This window comes from Pavona decussata, unplaced genomic scaffold, assembly GCF_977016875.1.
Source record: "Pavona decussata unplaced genomic scaffold, jaPavDecu1.1 SCAFFOLD_383, whole genome shotgun sequence".
NCBI lineage: Eukaryota > Metazoa > Cnidaria > Anthozoa > Scleractinia > Agariciidae > Pavona > Pavona decussata.
In genome coordinates, this window is record NW_028145756.1 from 147740 (window position 1) to 168476 (window position 20737).

Consider the following 20737-nt stretch of genomic DNA (forward strand, 5'->3'; position numbering starts at 1 on the left):
TGGAGAACACTATATTATACCAGACTCAAGCCATCGACCTTTCTTCGAAACTAACACTCTTAACTGCTAGTGTAATTCATTACTGATAAACCTAATGATATGTTCTCAAAACTAAATTCGACGGCGTGAGTGTACTTTTCCTTCGTAATGATTTCACGATAAATGCGAGCCTATAATTGCCTTCTATCAAGGTGACGTATGTATTTAACATCAAGGTCCTCACCGTATGGGCATGCCTGACAGTCTGTTGGACTTTTACCGGGGTGAAGTTTCTCTGGCACGTAAGTTCCTATGCTACAATTTTTGCAGCCAACTTGACCCATTTCGTCCTGATAGAAACCTCCTGCAAATATGCCATGTTAAGTATTGAATTTTCATTATCTTCATATTAGTATAGTTTAAGGTTACTCACAACAGTTTCCAGCACCTTGCTCGCCACATAAAATACTATTTTACAAGGCTAAAAAGTTAAAAAAAAAAGAAACCAAACGTTTTCGACTCAATGTCCCTAAAAGCGTTCCACTCGATTTCAGACACGAAAACACGTTTGCCTCATATTTATATCATCAGTACCACTATCCACCCTTATAACGAAAATGCAGTTAGAATGAGGAAATATTTTATTTTACTGCCATTATCAGCATTTCATCTCTGAACGACCGTTACCGGCTAAAATATGCAAATTTTAGACGCTGCCGTATTCAGGTTTTTCAAGGATCGTTAAAAGCTACTGCGGGCCATTAAAACTTAGACCATTTGTACTCATTTGGAAGTATATTGCTACTTCTTACTGTTCCAATACGATTTAGCAATATTTCTCTGTAATCAGCAAAAACAGGTTATCGTTATTCTAGTAATTCAATTAAGTAAGCAAACTGCACCAAAATATGCCTCAGAAATTTCACAAAATTCTTAAAAGTGGCACCTAACCTAGACTTAAAAACATGTTTTAGTTAAAGATAAAGAGGTATTCTATCAATTTATGCAATAAAACTTGTGGCACAACGTGGTTCAGGATTAAAGTTTTCGATTCAAATTTGCATATTGATGCTGAATTTTCATTGCGTGACACAGGCTGCTTTGACAGAAAAATTTCTCGTCCAGTTATTCAAATACTTGCCACGTCTTCTATTTTCCAACCAAAAACTTTATCTCTCTAGTTGTTCCTTCTTCAATGATACCTGTTGTTCCAAAATTCCACAGGTGTACGTAAGATGCAGTTTTAAGCTTGATAAATCCCAACATTTGTGTTAAAGTGCAGTGTTCTTTAAATTGTCAAGATGCAGATTTCAAATTTCTTTTCAGAAGCACACCTCTTTTACTTTAAAATGTGGTCCAGTGTGAAGCAGCTGCATTACCCAGTATTTGATACGACTTTATCTCCACCACATTTTAAAAATGAACGTTAGATCTTAAAAAAGTAAATCTCCCACAGCGTTTTTAAATATGCGCGAACAGGTCAGAAACTTTTGGACAATGACTACAAGAACTGGAATGCGGACCGCGAATAAATAGTCTTGCTTATTGAATTATCACTTACTGAGGAGCACACATCTTTATCTAATTTAAAGACCTTTCCTAATGAAATTCCAATAAGATGGTTTCGTCCTGCCACTGTCTGTTTCTTCTATTGAGAGTGGTCAGCTATATCGCACACGCTCCTTGGTCCACAGTCCGGGATCCAACGCTACTCCACTCACACAGCCAGTTGGCAGCGGAGTTGGCACGCGCAAATACTACAGCGCTGATACCACAACTTCAACATGACTTTCGAATCGTGCAGCTTTAGGCAAATTAAGAAAATAGCGTGTGGAAGTTCGCGCAATTTGTCCCAAATGGTTAAAGTAGATGAATGTCAGGACACAATTACGACTCAGCTTAAAATCTGTCATCTATCAAAGTCTGGACTCAGTGAAGCGGAACTAATACTTTCAAGGGCCGGTCATTTTGACCTTACGAAAGATCAAATACAACAGATGGTAATTTGCCCACAACATCGGCATAAACTCGGAAAATTTTGGCGGCCACCTCGTTCTTGCCAGTATCCATCGCATAGTGGACCAAGAAAAAAAACATTGTAACGAAAGGCATGTAATTGGTTTGGAGACTGCGAAGAACATACAAAGTCACCGTGGGAATAGGATCACGTAAGAATTAAAAATACTACGTGACGAGGCGGCCATGGTGGGGGTCAAAACAAAAGAATATTTCCTCGAAGAATTTACATGAAAATAGATTTTAGTTCCCAGAGGAGAGAAATGCTTTTGTTCTGGACCACCAACATGGCCGCCGTGACGTCACGTGCAAACCAGCAATACCGTAAAGTTCGGAAAATAAGCCCCGGGGCTTATATTTTTCAAAGACCGTTTTTGAGGGGCTTATTTTTGGAGGGGCTTATATACGGAGGAAAATTTGGGTATCAAAATCGATTGGGCTAGCCATAGAAGTACATTAGTGGAAAAAATGGGCTTGCTAACTTTCGCCGTTCCGAACTACAAAACAGTGCTAGGCACATAAATAAGTTTCCCACACTGTTTTAGGAAGAGTGTCATGTTCGGGTTGTGTTTTCTTGCTTTCACGGGGGGCGGGGGGTGGGGTGGGGTTTTAAATAGAGGCAGCACTTCATCAAGGGTGGCGCAATATTGCGTCCATAGCATATGTCGGTTTACTTAAGATGTCATTTTCCAAAAGTGCCAAAATGTTTTGTTTCGAACTCTTGGCGAACTGTAGTGCAGTGTTAACAAAACAAATTTTAAAGACGCCTTTTATTTTATCAGGCTGCTAAAAGAAACTTCCGCGCTTGAGACCCCACAAACAGACAGGCTTGCTGGCGCTAACTGGACGCCTGGATGTTGGAGTGGGGTTGGTAGTGGTAGTTCGCAGGAAGACATACATACAGACGAAATTCCTGAAGTATTCGATGACGTCGTTGCTGATTTTTGACTGTTAACAGCACAAATTCTCGCCTAAGTATCGGATGGGCTCTTAACAAAGGTAGAACTGGTGGAGTTCATATTTCTGAGAACGTGAGACGGTACCTTACAACAAGGTTTGAAATGGGAGAAAGAACGGGCAAGAAAGCCAATCCAGAAGAGATCGAACGTCAAATGCGCAACGCCAGAAATGAACGGAATGAAAGATTGTTTCAAAGAGAGGAGTGGCTCACCAAGACTCAAATAATGGGTTTTTTTTTCACGCCTCGCTTCACGGCAGAGAACTCGCGGTCAGAAAGCTACATCAAAGGAACAGACATTTGATATTACAGCAGATGAGAATGACGACATCGACGCCCTCATTGGAGACTCTGATCGCAACAATTTGCTTGACGACATTCAAAGCAGAATTAGACTAGAGCGTCCGATATTATACGACACATATGATCTTTGCGTCTATCGCAAGGAAGGAAAGCTACAGGCCTTCAATGTTGCAATGCTCAAGACCATTCTTCGGCACTTTGAAGTACCTTTCCGAGCAAAAGATAGAAAAGCAGACCTTATTAGGTTGTTAACGGAGGTTATCCAAGAATGCAACTGCTGAATAGAGTCTACTGTCCCTTTTATTAGACAAAAGGGACAACAATATTTCTTCTTGTAACTGAATCAATTAAGCTTTTATTGTGCAAGTCTTAGTTAATTTTTTTTCCGAAAATTCTTTGGCATGTTGAGTTTTTTCGTATTTGTTATGTGACTTTTACCCGATGACACGAAACGGAGACGCTTAATTCGATAAAATATTTAAATAATGTAATTGTTTTCTTATAAGCCCGCCAATCGAACACTGTCGAGCTCACTTAACTCACTCTCCATCAAGGAATAACCAAAGTTCGAGAAATCAAAATTCCAACTAGAATTCAAGTTTCGATCTTCAACTGTCCAGTCTGTCTCGGAATTCCCAGAAGAGAAAGCACATAGAATAACAAACCAAATACAGACTGAAATATGACCATTATGACTGATGCTAGAATTTTCATATATCGAACTTAAGCTACTGACAACGTGTAGCACGGCCTATTATATTTGCGATTAGTGGTTGGTTGATTCATCACGCCTTAATAATGTACTTTGTGACCTACTATTACCAAAGTTGCTTAAGTTAAGGTATCTAGACATTGCCTGTACACATTTTACCGTTTTCAAGCAAAAATAGCAATCAGTTTAGTCGTGACGGGAATCCATAAACATGTACTGAATTAAAATGTGGACTAGACGTGAATAGACACCCTATACTGGTTTTCGATTCCTCGGCTTTTGGAGTCCAATCCTCATGTTCACAACTTATATTTAAGGACTACCATGTACTCTCGTCCCATACAGCGTAAAGGTCAATTCGTGAAGGACTTGCCCGCTGTAAAATGTAAATACTTAATTTTACCGGTAAAAAAAATGTTCCCTAAAAACGCAACTGTTGTATGTCGAATAAAGCACGTTTGGAAGGGCGAGACTAACAAAGGTTAGTGGCAAAGGTAAGTAAACTTAATGGTCTACACTTCCGTTCAGTTTTCCTGTAAATAAAGTACAAAAAAAGTTGCCTAATGGCATTTTTTATTATTTTTAAGCGTAATAATATCAATAATTATAACAAAATATTACAACAAGCAAATGCGATGACCTTTCTAAAGTCTCGCCTGTGACTACGTACTATGCTTCCAATGAAAGCGTTAAAACGATTTATTTAGTAAATAAAAATTAAGGTTTGGCTGCTAAATTTTTAAGAATAATTATATTTCTGAAGATCTACTTATTGAAAAAGGAAGAAGACGAAGAAAAATAATTTTTTTCGGTTAAAAAAAAACATATTTTACTTCCGAGCGGCAAGTATTTGGAGAAATTTCCCGTCGAAGCAGCCGGTGTCACGCAACGCGAATTCTGCATCAATATGTAAATTTGAGTCGAAACCTTCAAGTCTGAATCGCGTTGTGCCACAAGTTTTATTGCATAAATTGATAGAATACCTCTTTATCTTTAACTAAAACATGTTTTTAAGTCTAGGTTAGGTGCCACTTTTAAGAATTTTGTGAAATTTCTGAGGCATATTTTGGTGCAGTTTGCTTACTTAATTGAATTACTAGAATAACGATAACCTGTTTTTGCTGATTACAGAGAAATACGGCTAAATCGTATTGGAACAGTAAGAAGTAGCAATATACTTCCAAATGAGTACAAATGGTCTAAGTTTTAACGGCCCGCAGTAGCTTTTAACGATCCTTGAAAAACCTGAATAACAGCGTCTAAAATTTGCATATTTTAGCCGGTAACGGTCGTTCAGAGATGAAATGCTGATAATGGCAGTAAAATAAAATATTTCCTCATTCTAACTGCATTTTCGTTATAAGGGTGGATAGTGGTACTGATGATATAAATATGAGGCAAAAGTGTTTTCGAGTCTGAAATCGAGTGGAACGCTTTTAGGGATATTGCCTTTTAAGTCATCTTCAGGTAAAAAAAATCAACTGCATCCATTTTTTATATGCTTTAGGTGTTCCCCAATGAGAAGTTTCGCTACGTACGTAAGAGTGAAATTGTTTTGAGACTGAGGCTCCATTGTTGGATGACAACCCTTCAATAATTCTGCGCTTGTGAAAAGATTGGGCCGTACAAAGCATTCGCCAATTAAACGAATGGGACGGATTCTCTCGAAGGTGACGGGCAGGGGTTTGAATGTTCATCGATTCGCACCTCCACATTTCTCATGTTTTCATCGATGTAATTAGCACCGCAGTCCCCATGTGCAGTCCACATGTGACCTGTGACTGTTTTTGTCTTTAAGGTTGAAAAGACTTTTGATTTGTCTTGTTTGCCAAAGGACAACGAAAATGCGTTCGAAACCAGTGAAATTGTTTACCTTAGAGATAAACGTTTTAGTAAGTTTTTCATTTCTTTTGCATTAAAGGAGATTGATGAAAATCTTCCTATGCTCTTCAACTGAAAGGGAAGCTCGGGAAGATTGTCAACTTCTGGTGGATCTTAGACAAAATTGTTCACTGTCTGAAAAATAACACGCTTGAGGTATCTCGCAGTTAAAAAGGTTGTTCCAGTGTTTTGATGTCGCCATCAAAATTGCAAGAAATGCGCTTAGCTCTGTGGAGAGCACCAGTAATACAATTTCATTTCCATTTGGCGGGGATTTCTGATTCCAGATGGTTGGTAGTTTTCCTGTTTTCTTGTAGACTCTACAGTTGACTTACCGTAAGTAAATGCAGTGTCGAGGAAGTGGTCGGGCTTTTCTTGGACAGTAAAAATCATGGTAACTGTTTAGACACTCAAGTACATCATTAGGCTTTCCTTTTTTTTCTTTTTGGAGAAACAATCATCATCATACCGGTCGTAAAACGGTGGGTTATAGGATCGGACAACGTCTGACTCTAGTTTGGCCACGAAGATATTCACGAAGACTGGCGATAAAGGGTTTACCAAACCTTAATTGAACTAAACTATAATTGTTCTCTCGGATTTGTTAGATGAAGGTTATTTGTTGTATGACTGGCTCAGCGACCGGGCAAGATGAGTCACATCGTGTGTTGTGATTGGCTACCCGAGCGGGCAAGAGCTCCATCTTGCCCGCTCGGGATTTCCCGTTACCCGTTCCTTCCGCATGGAAGGTTTAATCCACGAACAATGCAATTCTTTTTGACTTTCCTGTTGTTCTGGGGAAAACACTCATTAAAATATTCGGAAAATTCTCAACATCTGACTAAAGAAAAGGAAAGGGACATGGAATCATCTTGGTAGCTACTAATGAATGTGACGTTGAATCGGTGAGTTGCTCTATAACGTCAAATCTTGTTAACATTAATTTTGTAAAGCTTGTTAACTTCGTACCTGTTCTTTTGTGTCACAAGTAGAACTAATTAAACTTGTTCTCCCGTTTTATGCATTGACTATATTTAAATTTTAGCATTGTAATAGTTGCGTTAAGTATCTCACTAATGCAGTTCAGAAAAGGGTTTTTCTCAAGTTCGGCGAAGAAGCTCGTAGACAACAACTCCTCTCAAAGTTTCGCCTAGATTCCTAATTTACCCGCTCTATCTTTCGGCTTTTATGTCCATATGTTTTCAAAATGCATTGTTTCATTCAAGAATTAAGATTGGATAAACTAGGCATATTGTAGATTGTCATATCATGGGCCGAATTTTAAAATAAGATTGGAGGCTTAAAACTTTGTAAAAATGTTTATTAATTACGCCACCGCGTTATCAGCTATTAAATGGCAAGTTTGGATTTCATTAAAATCTTCCTGCACCTGCGGAAACCTATTTTTGCGTACTTAATAATTGTTCACTTCCTTTAAGCCATTGTTAAAGAAGATCCTTGAGACAATTTAGGATTCCCAATTTTCCATGATTCCATGCTTATCTAAAAATACGCTGAAAACAAATCCTACACCAATAAATTGTAAAGACGTTCTGTCCCAGTAGAAGTTTCCTGTTCTATTTTGGTATTTTTGTAGTTTTAACTTGAAGCTATAGGCATGTAACAAATCCGTTGTTTACCAAGCTTGTTCGGTCAAGATGGCTGAATATTTTCCTCGTTCTGTTTTTGCTCTTTTATGGACCGAGGCAAAAACGCAAAAACAGCACTTGGCCAATATGTAGTCATCTTGACCTCACGTTTGGTCAATAACGCATATATGTTGCGATCGCAGAAGCCCATGTTTAACTTTTATGTCCGCAAAGAAACATTTTTACGATTGCTTTTATTGAAATTACACAAAACACAGCTATTATTGAGATAATGGAGGGGAATTTTTGTTTTTCAAATTCAAGTCAATACCAGGTGACCAAGTGACCACGCAATTAGTACGCGCTCCAGGAACTGCAGCCGTGCTTCGGCTTAGCAATCAAAGACTTAATGTTATCGGCTAAAGATCCAAAAGGTATTTCCTTTAATAAACCATATTGTTTTCTTAACACCGAGGATCAATTTCTAGAATCTGTGAAACGTCAGTTACCATCAGGCCGTACTACCTTTGATCAGGCGAACGTGTTCCGGTGCGCCTTGTCCCCAAGACAAAGCGGTTCGCAGATTTCTGCACCATTAAGTATCAAGACCAGTTGTAATCCTTTTCTCTGTTATGTTTCTCTGCTATTTAGTGCTTCTAATCATATTTATATAATTATTTATTGACTGTCTTTATACCGTAGTGTCTTGTACTATTGTCACTGACCATCCTCGTAATTGAGCCTTTTAGGCTATTATTATCATTGACCTTTTAAATTGCACTTAAATGATAATTACCTGCAGGGCATGGAAGACAAGTTTCTTCATTGCTATAAGTACCGACGATACAAAACGTACAGTTGAAACATTCCGCACCAATGGGTTTTTTCGGGTAACATCGAGTACACTTGAAGCCTGTACGCACAAGAGAATTTTTGTTTCGACTTTCAAGGTCGTAAAAAGTCACATGGAATGAAGACGATGGGGCACATTCTCTAATGAAAAGAAAAGAAAAAAAAAAAAGAAAACAACAACAACAAAAATGTAACATTTTCTGAAATACATTTCAAATAATACAGTTCTAAAACTAGTTAAAGATGCCAGGTGTTGAGGGGGATGTTGTCAAAAACGTTTTGTACGAAGAGGCTCCACTCTAAACCTTTTAATTTCTGGTCAGTTTTGCTACCTCTTGAAATAGTTGCATTTTTTAACTTGCTTCTCTATCAATCTGCAGTCGATCTTTGCTATCTTTTCAAACAAAATGATTCCATATTTCGCTTTCCGTTCTCTTTATAGTTATGAGAGTGAAAAAGGCACCACTTTCGGGTAAGGCTTCCTCTTATAGCCCACTTTATTTAATTAGTACCCTCAGGTAGTGACATCACGCTTATTTATCCATATCGCTGATCTAAGTTTTCCTGTATAGACTACTCTTTATCAAGTCCCGATAGTGACAGACACCGTAACATTAAACCGTCAAGATTTTAACGCTGATTTGTCGAATAATGAGTCAAGTGACTCTGGAACTTCATTTATCTCGAAGACGATGTTTGAGAACAATTTGAAGATAAGGACATTATTTCTTTCAGTTATTTCTTTAGCTGCGCTTATCCCACGTATGGAAACAAGCAAACCTGAGGGGTAGCGTTAAGAACATGTGGGTTCAAACAAGCGTTGCACCAAGCCTAAAATTTAAAATGGCATTACAAATTGACAAGAAATGAACTCGATTTCAAATTAACTCGCGTGCACCCAAACTTTTACTCCAACGATATATCACATAAATACCGCATAACTATAAATATAGGAACAAAATGAATGATTCAAAACCGAAAAGACTTTTGCTGTGTTATGGTGTGATTTTTAAGTACGGATGAACCGTAAAGCTACAAAATTCAACGAGGTATATGTGCACAAATGTTTAAATTTGAACGCTGTTATTCCGTTCTCGTTAACTCAATGTCATCGATTGCTCACAGTCTCCAATTGATTGGTTACTTATCCTTACTTTCTTAAGGAAACTTCTTCAATATATTTACCCTGTACTGAATTTAGTGTTTTTTTTACTCACATTAAAACAGGATATCTTCCTGGAGAAAGTTGATGAAGGTTTTTACATGATAGAGCCCTGCAAAAATATTTGCAAATTTAAAATAACAATTTCATACAAATATAAATGTCCCAGAGTATTTCATTTCAATATTGAACTTATGGAAAAACTTAAAGTGGCCTCAATCCCCTGCTATCTATTTGCAGCCACAAGTTTAAATTAACAACTTGTACGAAATCCATTAATCTGTTGTTGAAGGTCTAAAGAAAGCAACTGAAATCATGACTGCTGGAAATTTCTGCATAGTGACTGATATAGTAACGTTTCTAAGGCCGCGGTGGACAGGATTCTTATCAGAATGTATTTATTTAAATAATATGCACGAAGTCAAACGACTAAAACCGACAAAAAGCGAAATATTCATGAAAATGTCTCTAAAAATATTCTGTTCTGCCTCAATAATCGCACGTGATTTATTTCGCGTAGCACGAACTTTTTGTGCAGCTACTACTTGCAAAACGCCGCAAGGCCGTGCGTTTTAATATATATGCAGTGAATTTCAAAGTATTGTTGATTTCTGCGTGCACTTATCTATGGCCCGTGCAGTAAGATTTTACCAAAATTACCATAATCCAGGTTTGAATTAATCAGCTCCCTCGTGTTTGCTCGGAAAGCCTTCGGAAGCGTAAAAACAAGCACTTTTGTGTCCAAGAATATAGCGCGGACAGACAATTTCACGAGTTGACACGGCAAGATGATAAACTAGGCATATTGTAGATTGTCATATCATGGGCCGAATTTTAAAATAAGCCTTAGAAGGTAAGATTGAAGCCTTTGAATTTTAGCATGATAGATTTTGCGCCTTTAAGGGCAAATATTTCTTAAGAAGATTGAAGTTAAAAAATCCGGCTATGATATGACACAATAGATGTTGTAATAGATCACTCAGTGGTAAAATCAAATTTCTCTGCGTCTTCGTGGAGGAGAAAACCTGGACACAAAATCACGTTTTTAACAAATTTAATTTAAGTTACTTTCTGTATTGCCCTAAGACGCCATCTACACATTATAAAACGATCATAGTGCACTTTGATCATTCTCCAATACGTCTGCTAAGTTTTGGCGAAATCGGCTTTGAACTGCTCGTGATTTTAGGATTTTAAAAGTGGTACCCCTGCCAATATTTTGCCTAATGAATATATTCATGGTCAACGTATCCACCGCGGCCTTAAGGGTTCGTGAAGTCGCTTAGGAGTTTAAGTGTCTGTCCCCTGATCACAGAGATTGATCTACAAGCCACCACGTAAGGATGGAAAACTGTTATCATGATAGAAGCTGCTTCCCAGGCCAGATCATTTTCCGCGTCTAATGGGTTCACTTGAATTATCATCCAAGCGCATTATATTTCAATGAATATGAAAGGATGATGTAAAAAATGTGCAATCAGTTAGTCGTTTTGATTGTAAATTCGATGTTGCGTAGCTCAAACAGAAAGCGAAATATTATCAAGACTATCATTAAGCCCCAAGATGACCATTATCAGTTTCCCAATGGCTGCCATTCCATTTTGCTGGCCGAAGAACTTTTGGTGAAGCTTGCGTTTCCTTGTGCTATGGTTCCTTCTTTTACGAGCAACTCTTTCAAAAACCAGGTTTGTCTCTAATTAAGCTGTGAACAAAGACTAAACAATACCCCATTGCTGCATACAGACTTCCTAAGAAGCTTGATGAAAACGTTTCAAGGCTTCATCTTCTTAATCTTGGTGTTCAGAATATGGCCTCAGATAGGGGACAAAATCGATAGTCAGATTTTGTGGCGTGATATAGTCTTCTTGTCGTTGTTTTTCTCCCTTCGTGGCGTTATCTTAATCTCTTCGCGTCGTAAAGTTTCTCGTTTCATCGTAATGCTTTCTTCGTGGCGTCGTCGTTTGCTTAGTTTCGTCGACGACGTTATAAACAAGTCTGGGGGACTCGACTTTTCCCGCCATTTCCTGCCCACGTGATTAAAACAAGATGACGAGAAAAGTAAACAAAGTTATGTCAATTTTAAAAGAAGCTATTGCTAAGATTGAAGATGAAAACGATGGAGAGCAGCCGTCAACTTCCTTCCATGGAGCTTCGCCATCTTTTTCTGATGCTGTGGACAAGGATTTGAAGTAAGTGCATTTTAATTTTGTACGATAAGTGCGATATAATCTAGAGAAGTTTGTGAAGAGGTTTATACTGAGTGTGCGAGAGAAATTGATGATCACGACCATCGATTGGAACCTTAGCAAAAATTTAAGTTCTTGATTGCAGATATTCTATAACTTATTGTCGATGTCCATTTCTATTTCCTTTTAGGCGAGCTTTTCCTTTCCTCTCTGGCGGAGGGAATATAATGCAGATTCCTTCAAGAGAAAGAAAAGGGAAAGGAAAAGCTATCATCATGATCCAGCCAAAAGAATCATGGATTCATGACTTCTGCTTACTCTCGAACACAAAACAAGATAAGACCCCTTCACAGGAATCATTGCTTGCATTGAAAGAAGCAGGGTTAGGAAGAAGAAAGGTGGTGTTTCCAAACAGAAATGGGAACTTTGAGGATTTGAAAGGTTTTCTTGTAAGCGAAAACGAGAAGATAAAATCCCAGGATGGGGCATTTGAGCTTATGCGAGCAGAATCAGGGGGAACTTCAAGACCCCTAAAGTCAATTTTGATTCCAAGTGATGGCTATACCATCCCATATCTCAGGGAGCTAGTGGGAAGCAACACATTGTTGTACATTCGCAAAATTTGACCCCAAGATCCCAATTTCAGTAAGATTCAGAGGTCAGCCAGGAGTCGACTCAGGTGGTCTTCTAAAACTTGGCGAAACAAAGCAAACGACGACGCCACGAAGAAAGCATTACGATGAAACGAGAAACTTGACGACATGAAGAGTTTAAGACTGATAACTCCACGAAGAGAGATAAAACAACGACAAGAAGACTATATCACGCCACGAAATCTGACTGCCGATTTCGTCCTCTGCCTGACGCCATATAAGAAGCCCAAGGTGAAAACCTGGGCGTGGACGCTGACGGAGGGGCACACTTCTAAAGTAACATAACTTATAAAAAATTGACTTGCATTGCTTACTTGCTATGAACAACGTACGTTCATGTATGCAGCACAAGTGTGATGATATGTATAATTTCCTTAGTCAGTTTGAATTATCACTGGAAGAATTTACAGATTTGTATTTGAACTTCACAGAACTTACAATGTTGTATTGGAGGACATTCCTTTAAATATCGTCGGCGGTAATAACCCAATTGGATTGCTGAATAATGTCCTGAAAAAGTGACAAACATGGAAATAGATCATTATACTATTGCATAATGTAAGGTCCACTTATTTAAGTAGTTAGATATTTACCGCTTTTGGCACACTTTTGAAAATTTCACTGAATTCATATCTGATTCAACAATGACTCCTGCAACGGAGACGCCATAAACCACACATTATCTCACCCCAATAACTACATAAAATACTATTTCAGCCTTTGAATTCAAAAAACCTAAATTTAGCTTTTGACCTAAAACCTAAAAACCTAAATTTAGCTTTTGACCTAAAACCTAAAAACTAAATTTAGGTTTTTCATAAATGACACCAAACTCACAAACAATCATCGATTAAATCCAACCAACTCATCAATCGCTGATTTGAATGATGAATACAATATTTTTGAACACCAATTTGGATAAAAAAAATAATCATTATGGTTGTTGTGTGACTGGATGCCGTTACTGTCACGCGTGACGTTGTGTGACTTGTCACGAAAATGGACAAAAACCCTGAACGTGGGGTGCTCGGTTGGCTGTTTACTTGCCTGGCCCCAGCCAGGTCTTTTTCCCGCCGCTGACAAGGCGGCTGTCCATTTCCCAGTTTACCTCTGGGACAGAGGGAGGTTGAGTTCGGGAAAGAACTCTGAGCACCCCGCTGTAAACCAGTAGGGCCTGAGCGGGCTCACCCTGGAGGTACCGTCCACTGGAAGACATCCCACACTACTCAGTAATTCACCATCTGCACAAGCCGTTAAACAGGTTTCAGTCAGGGGCCAGCTGACACCACCCTAAAGCTTCACCAAAGTTTGTGAACTAATATAATAATGGCCCGATTACCTATATATTACACTCAGTTCTGAAATTTTTACACTTGTGGTGATATTTTTCTGTATATTGCGTAATATTGCTTGATTTGGATTAACACGCATGCGCTTTCATGCACACAACCCAAAGCGGACTGGACACTAGTTTGTTTAACACACGTGTCGGCCATTTTGTTGCCATTTTGCGAAGAGGTTGTATTTTAATGTTTATGGCTCCTGTTTTGGGATTTTTGAACATTTATTTCTCCACTTTCATCGTTCTGATGTTTGTAGACGCTTTTTGAGGTAAGAATATCATTTATCTTGCACACAACAATAGATTTTTTTTATTGAATCGACTCGCTATCGAATACTCGTGAAACCGTGACTGTATGATAGAATGATTACACATCGACTAAATCCTTGATTGGGATCCAAGTATTAAAGGTATCATTGTATCCTTTCCACTTTACCAAAGCTTGTTTCTTCTTGTAATCTCTCCTGATAACTTTATCGATTCTGAATATCTCCTGATTAGCTTTCAATAATTCTGGTTCATAAAAACTACCTTTTATCTGTTCGTTGTTAAGATCTCTCAGTTTATATGTGATCGGATTCGTGTATTGTATTTTATCGATAATGAAGACCTCTTCTGTGAAATTGGGTGTATAACCCCGATCGAACACTTTTCTTTTGTACTTTGATATTCGAACCTTGTCACCAATTCGGAATTTTGGCTTGTTTGATACTGGTTTCAAATTGCCAAATAGATTGAAGTAAACAGTTCCTTCATTCTTTTTCTTAGATGCCTCTGTCGGTGTCATTTTTATTGAACTGTGTTTAGTGTTATTATACTGCTTCAATATTTTAGGCAAAATATCCAGATACATTGTATTGCCTTGAGCAGTGAATCGTTTCCACATTTTATTTTTAATCGTTCGGTTCCACCTTTCCACCACTGAGGACTTTTCTTCATTTTCAGTCGAATACAGTTTAATGTTATGTTTATTGAGCAAGTCTTTGAAATGTTTGTTGTAGAACTCTGAGCCTTTATCAGTCCACAGATACTTTGGTTTTCGACCCTCTTTGAATATGCTTTCAAATGCTTTCGTCATGGTCTCACCTTTTTTATCTTTTAATGGAACAATCCAGCCGTATTTACTAAAAACATCTATAGTCGTGAGAAGATACCTATTACCTTTATTCCATTTACTGAATTGTTGCATTTCAACAAGATCAGCAGCCCATATTTCATCAATATTATTTACAATAACACGCCGCCGAGTAAAGTTACGTCTTATGGGTTTATGCAACTCATTAGCTAATTCTTCTTGCCAGTTTTCCTCTTTACCCGACGGCTTTTGACGTTTTTTGGAACCCCAAGACCCAGTTTCTGTTTTGTATTTATTGTATTTCTTGCCAACCAATGTCCCCATTGTCGTTCGGAATATGGAACAGCATCCAATGACTTTACCATCTTTTTGTCAGCTTTTAATTTACATTTTTTATCATCTTTGCAGATTGAATAATCAACATCATGTTGCATGGCTATTGCATCTGTTTTGCCTGTTGGTTTATCGTATATTTCCAATATTTGCCCTGTTTTGGGGTTATATTTGACTTGATTTTCCAAATCATTGTATGGACCAGTGTATTTGTGTCCAGGTAATACCCACCCAGCTTTGGGCTTTGGGAGCTTACCAATCATTTTGTGTATATCAATTGAACCACCGCTTTTGGGTCGTCCTTTGATTCCTTTCTCATATTCATCCCAATTTGGTGGGTGCCAACCAATTGCATCATAACTTGAGCATTTCGGTGTGTTGTGAAATTTGCTCCCAATTTTTACCATGCTTTCACATGGATAATTTTTGTATTTTTCTAATGTCTTTTTTCCAGCCTTGCCAGACCAAAATTGACTCGACAATATACCAGTATCTGTGCTAAATGCACTTTTGGCAATGTCTCCAGATTTGTATCTATCAAAGACTTCCTTTGTTGATGGAATTAATGTTCCAACAACATCCATCGACTTCGATGCAACCTTACCTGGTGTGCCAAATTGTTCTAAAATTGTATCTAAATTACCACCATCAAGTTCTTTTCGGTCAGTTTTGTACCTTCTTTTTGGCCTTACTTTGGTTGATAATTTATCAAACATCTCTGATCCAGTTTTTTGAACAAAAGGTGTTGCTTTAGAGATAGCATAATCAATAGCTTTTTTCTGCAATTTGGGGTTTCTTAATGCTTCGGATCCATAATAACGCCCCATTTCAACCGCTTTCTTTCCCAACCATGGAATACCATGTTGAATTAACATATCAGCACCAGTTGATGCTAAAGTATCCATTATGCCCCCCCCTTCAGAGGGGCTAACTAGTTTCCCTGCTGTTTGACAAATTTGGTTTTAGTTATCCCACATTCAGCACATGTACAGAAGAACATGAGCCGACCATTTTTGGCTTGCTTGTAACCTGCAGGCTCAATACATTCAGTTTCTTTCTTTTGTTTAACACAATATGATTTGACCATTTTATATCAATATATTAGATTAATTATCATCAGAGTCAGACTCAGAATCTGTTACCAATGTACACCATAAACATAATTTTCCTGAAAATTCTGTGTATTCATCACACTCTTCACAATATCTTATATCAACCATTATACAAACTAATTAGATAATTTTTTAAAATATTGGATTATAAAATTATGATTGACACTTTGATTGTTCATGTCAAAATGTGCATTGTGGATTGTTTTCAATATACTTGTACCCTTTTGTCTCTCAAATAAATAATACAAACACCAATAGCCACATAATACTGAATCTCTTTCCTGGATTTCATCACCTGAATACATTAATCGTTTGCCACTTGTTGACATGAATTGCATAATTTCTTTTGGCATAATTAACCCAAAACTATCAAAATATTCTACATATTTGTCTCCGTTTCGATACGCAACCCAATGTGTACCTGGCCCAATCTGTGAATCCAGGTTAATGATACCAACTTCATCTTTTTTCATCTTTTGTGGTAGATTATCTCTGCTGTAAATGCCTCTAAAGTGTTTTATTTTGAGTTTTTTGACCCAATCAATGAGTTCAAAGTTACTGAGTGGTTTATTTATGAATTTCACAGAATGTCTCCGATTAATGGAATCCCCTTGAATGGACTGTTTTTGCCTAACATCAGACCTTTTCCTTTTTTGGTTTTTTTTTTCCCTTTACCATACTGATCCCATGTACCGAAAAATGGAGGCGGTCTATAATTAAGTGGTAGGACCAAACCACCATCTTTTTTGGTTGTGTTTGGAACAAAAACTGGGACCGATCTTCTGGATCTACTTCTATCCACCTGTAACCCTTTGCCCATTAATGCATTCAAAACCATTGGAATGCCAATTGAAGCCAATAATGTCCCCAAAAAACCTCCTGATTGTGTCTTAGTTGGTTTAATTACAATCTGTCCACCAGTATGTATTGCATTGACAATTTGCTTCTTTTGTGCTTCAGTGAGCCAATCTTTGTATTTTATTAATTGATCAATTTTATTTTGAGGAATGAGGAAACCACCAAATATTTTATTGACTCCAACATTTGCAAGCCCAGAAAGTGCTCCAGTAGCTAATGGTCCAACTGCTTTCGTTGCCATTGGTAGTAATTTTGTGCCAATTTTGAATAATGATGACCAAAGACTGCCTCCTTGTTGTACAGCTTTTCGTATCTGTGTTTTGCTTATTTTAATATCTGCTCCAGTTTTGTTTTGCATTGCCTTTTTCAACCTATTTATTTGTGTTTTGCTTAACATCAGCTGATCCGGTCCAGTTAATTCAGAATTTGATAATCTTATTGTTATTGCTGAATTGTTTTTTAATGCTTTTGCTAGTCTATCTTTTTGCCCAATTGATAGTGTTACTCCATGTGAATGATAAGTTGTCATATCTTTTATATAACTAACGTTACATTAATTATCGAAACAATAGTTTGCCATCTTTTTGAATGAGCTCCGCGTCTTGCTCGTATAATGTCAATGCATAAACTGAATATGCAGTTGCAGTTGTACCAGATAATTCATAATGAAATGTCAGCTTTGTGGTACCATCTTTGATATCCATTTTTTGTTTTGTTAAATCGAAATACAAGAATGGGAATAGTGTTTTGAAATTGTTGACATTCAATAAAGTCCCCTGACTGTATTCATTATTTGCATGCACATATTTGAGGACATCTCTGTAAACTCGAGTCAAATCAGCCTCTGGAGTGTAATGTACATCAGGATATTCATTACCATTAGCCACAGATAAATGACAATTTAGCAATGTTCTGGGATCTGTTGATACACTAAATGTATTGTACAAAAATGGATTTACTGTTTGTGCAGCAAGATTTGCATCATTGATAATGAAAACAAATACATGCCTTGGCTTTGAAATCCCACTTGTTATCTGAAAATTACCACTTCTTTGTGTTGAAGAATTACTTCTCTCAATATTTTCTCGCAAATAAACCCATTTATGTGGCTTCAAAAACTGACTCATATACAGTGATTGTCCTTCTGAATTGAAAGTGATTCGTGGCACAATAAGCTCCATTCTGGTAATAATTACACGACAATCAGCCCCAGCTTGCCATATTAGAATAGTATCAGATTCAATCTGCAAATTTAATTCCAATCTTGTTGATGGCAATAACTCATCCATCAATGCTTCAAAGAATGAGTATCGATTCAATGGTATTTCTGTATTGACAACAACTGATAGACCCAAAAGCGCTTTTCTTACAGCAAATCCTTTATTGTAGTTATCTTCAGTCGATCGTTCTTCAGCGTGTCGGTTTGTATCCAGATAGAAAAACTCATTTGTTGCTGTCGATTGAGCATATCCTGGACTATATTCCAATAGATTCTTGATATTAACACAATGATTTGCATCATTACAATCATATACCATTTTACCATTCAATCTTACATCGAAATCATGTATAAGACTGTGTGAACCATTAACAATACCATTATGGTCTTCAGCTGCTATATTTGCATTCTGCATTGTTTGGACTTTAAAACCAACTGATATTCTTGCATTATACCAATCAAATGGGGTCACTTCTCCTGTGTTGTCAACAACAAAACGATAACCATCTTTCTTTTGTGACCTATTATTTCCTGGATTACCAGTATTCAATGGTGTCTCCAATTGGAAGAAGACATCTTCATATCTCTCAATGTATTTTGGATTTCTGAATGATTTCATATATACAGATATGTTACATTATTTTCATTTCCTCCTTCTTTTGAGTTTTCCACCAGATATCATCCTATTAACTCTCTCAGCTATTTGAAAATCAGTCAGTGGCTGCTCCATTTTTGGTTGGCTCATTGTCACTGATTTTGTTTTGGAAGGTTGTTTTTTGCTCAATAATTGAATTATTTTATCACCTGCTTTATTACCAGCAAACTCACCAGTTTTGGTGACTGCTTTTTCAGCTGCAGTTTTGGCTCCTTTCTTAGCTAATTCTTTTGCTGTTTTTCCGAAAAGTTTTGATCCAACTGATCTGAAAACATCCATAATTCCTTCACCATGGATATGTTTCATCGCATAACGACCCAATTCTGGGTCAAAACGTGGCTTAAATTCACTTTGTCGTACCATATATTGATATATTATATTAAACTAGACCTGAGAATCAAGCTCATGAACCAGTCAATGCCATTCAATTCAATTGGCCGACCCAAAGCGTCAGTCACTGTTATCCCCATTTCTGAAATAATTGATTTGGAAACTGGACTGAATAATGCTCTTTTTGGCTCAAAAGTAAAGGGATAACTCCTTGTTAAATTGTCAGTGGGTATCATTATCAGTGTATTTGTGAATCGTCCATCACTGAGGCTATCAGTTATTATATCACAATTAATGTCCAAAACGTCAATATCATTGGTAATATTTGGCAATTTTGTCCCATGTTCAGTTTGGCTAATTAACTTTGGTTCAAATCCAATAAGTGCTCCAAAATTAGAGTTTCTAATATCAAGCTGCCATTGGTTGTCCAGCTCAATGACAACTCTATATGATGAAAGCACAAAATATAGATTGATGCCCTTGCTGGAAGATGGTTTATCTTCATTTTGAATTATTGATTGAGTGATATAATCATCAAGATCATCATATGAATACATTCCATCAACAAATGTGATTGTTTCCCATTTTGTACCATTATCTGGGCTGTATTTTATTGTATTATTGTTGTATCCTGCATTGACATTATGCCACGAGTATGTCATTGAAACTCGATCAACAGCTAGCTCATGTCTCATTGTTGTGTCAAGCTTCAATGGTGGATCAAATTTGATAATAAAGTCTTCAGGCCGACTTCGACCTATTTTTTGACGGTTAACAGATGAAATATGTATCGCTCTTTCTTGCATATATACTTCAGTTATATAATTAATTATGTAACTGATTACGCGTCCTAGCGAATTATATATTGTTGCAATAAATCAATGAGTTGTTTGTTGTTTATCAAGCCAAGTTGATTCAATTTATGGGCTATTTGTGAAAATTCCTCTTTGACTCCATTATTGCCAGCCAAAATGGATCCACCAAGCAATTCCATTCTGTTAATCAAATCATTAGCATCATTGAAATAAACAACACCAGAGCCCAATTTCTTGAATTTTTTGCTGTATTTCTTCTTTGGTCGCGTATAACCAGAACCTTTTTTGATGGTTTTCATTCCTTCTGGGATTATTTTAATGCGCCCTTTGTATTTTTGCAATAATTTTATATCTTCGTCTATTTTATCAATTTTGTCTTTATTCTTGGTCTTTCCTTGGCCCTTGGATAAAGGACCCTTCTTTGTTCCAAGTTTTTTCAACATTTTGCCAATATAAGCATCGTAATCCTTGATGTCAATATCTCCTTGCATAGAAGCTTGGAGAACAGAACTCGGAGGTGCAAGATCGTATTGCATCAATTTTTGGAACTCATCATCATCAAAACCAGCATCCAAATTTGATTCAACATCAGGTGACATCATTAATGGTTTATAGCCAATTGGTAGCTTTGCTTCTGGTGATTGTGTTTCTGGTTGATAAGTTAACATAGCAATGTCTTCCAAACCTGAAGTCAACGCTTTTTGGTT

General features: G+C 37.3%; 1 protein-coding gene across 1 annotated transcript in view; it reads right to left on the reverse strand.

Annotated features, from left to right (window-relative positions):
- Positions 1 to 20737, reverse strand: part of LOC146451822 (uncharacterized) — a 137997-nt gene that overhangs the window by 10879 nt on the left and 106381 nt on the right. The window contains exons 17-20 of the mRNA XM_085098578.1: positions 12730 to 12801; positions 9508 to 9564; positions 8235 to 8431; positions 224 to 343 (exon numbers count right to left, since the gene is read on the reverse strand). Of these exons, the coding sequence (XP_084954704.1) occupies positions 224 to 343; positions 8235 to 8431; positions 9508 to 9564; positions 12730 to 12801 (446 nt within the window). The remainder of the gene's footprint in view (positions 1 to 223; positions 344 to 8234; positions 8432 to 9507; positions 9565 to 12729; positions 12802 to 20737) is intronic.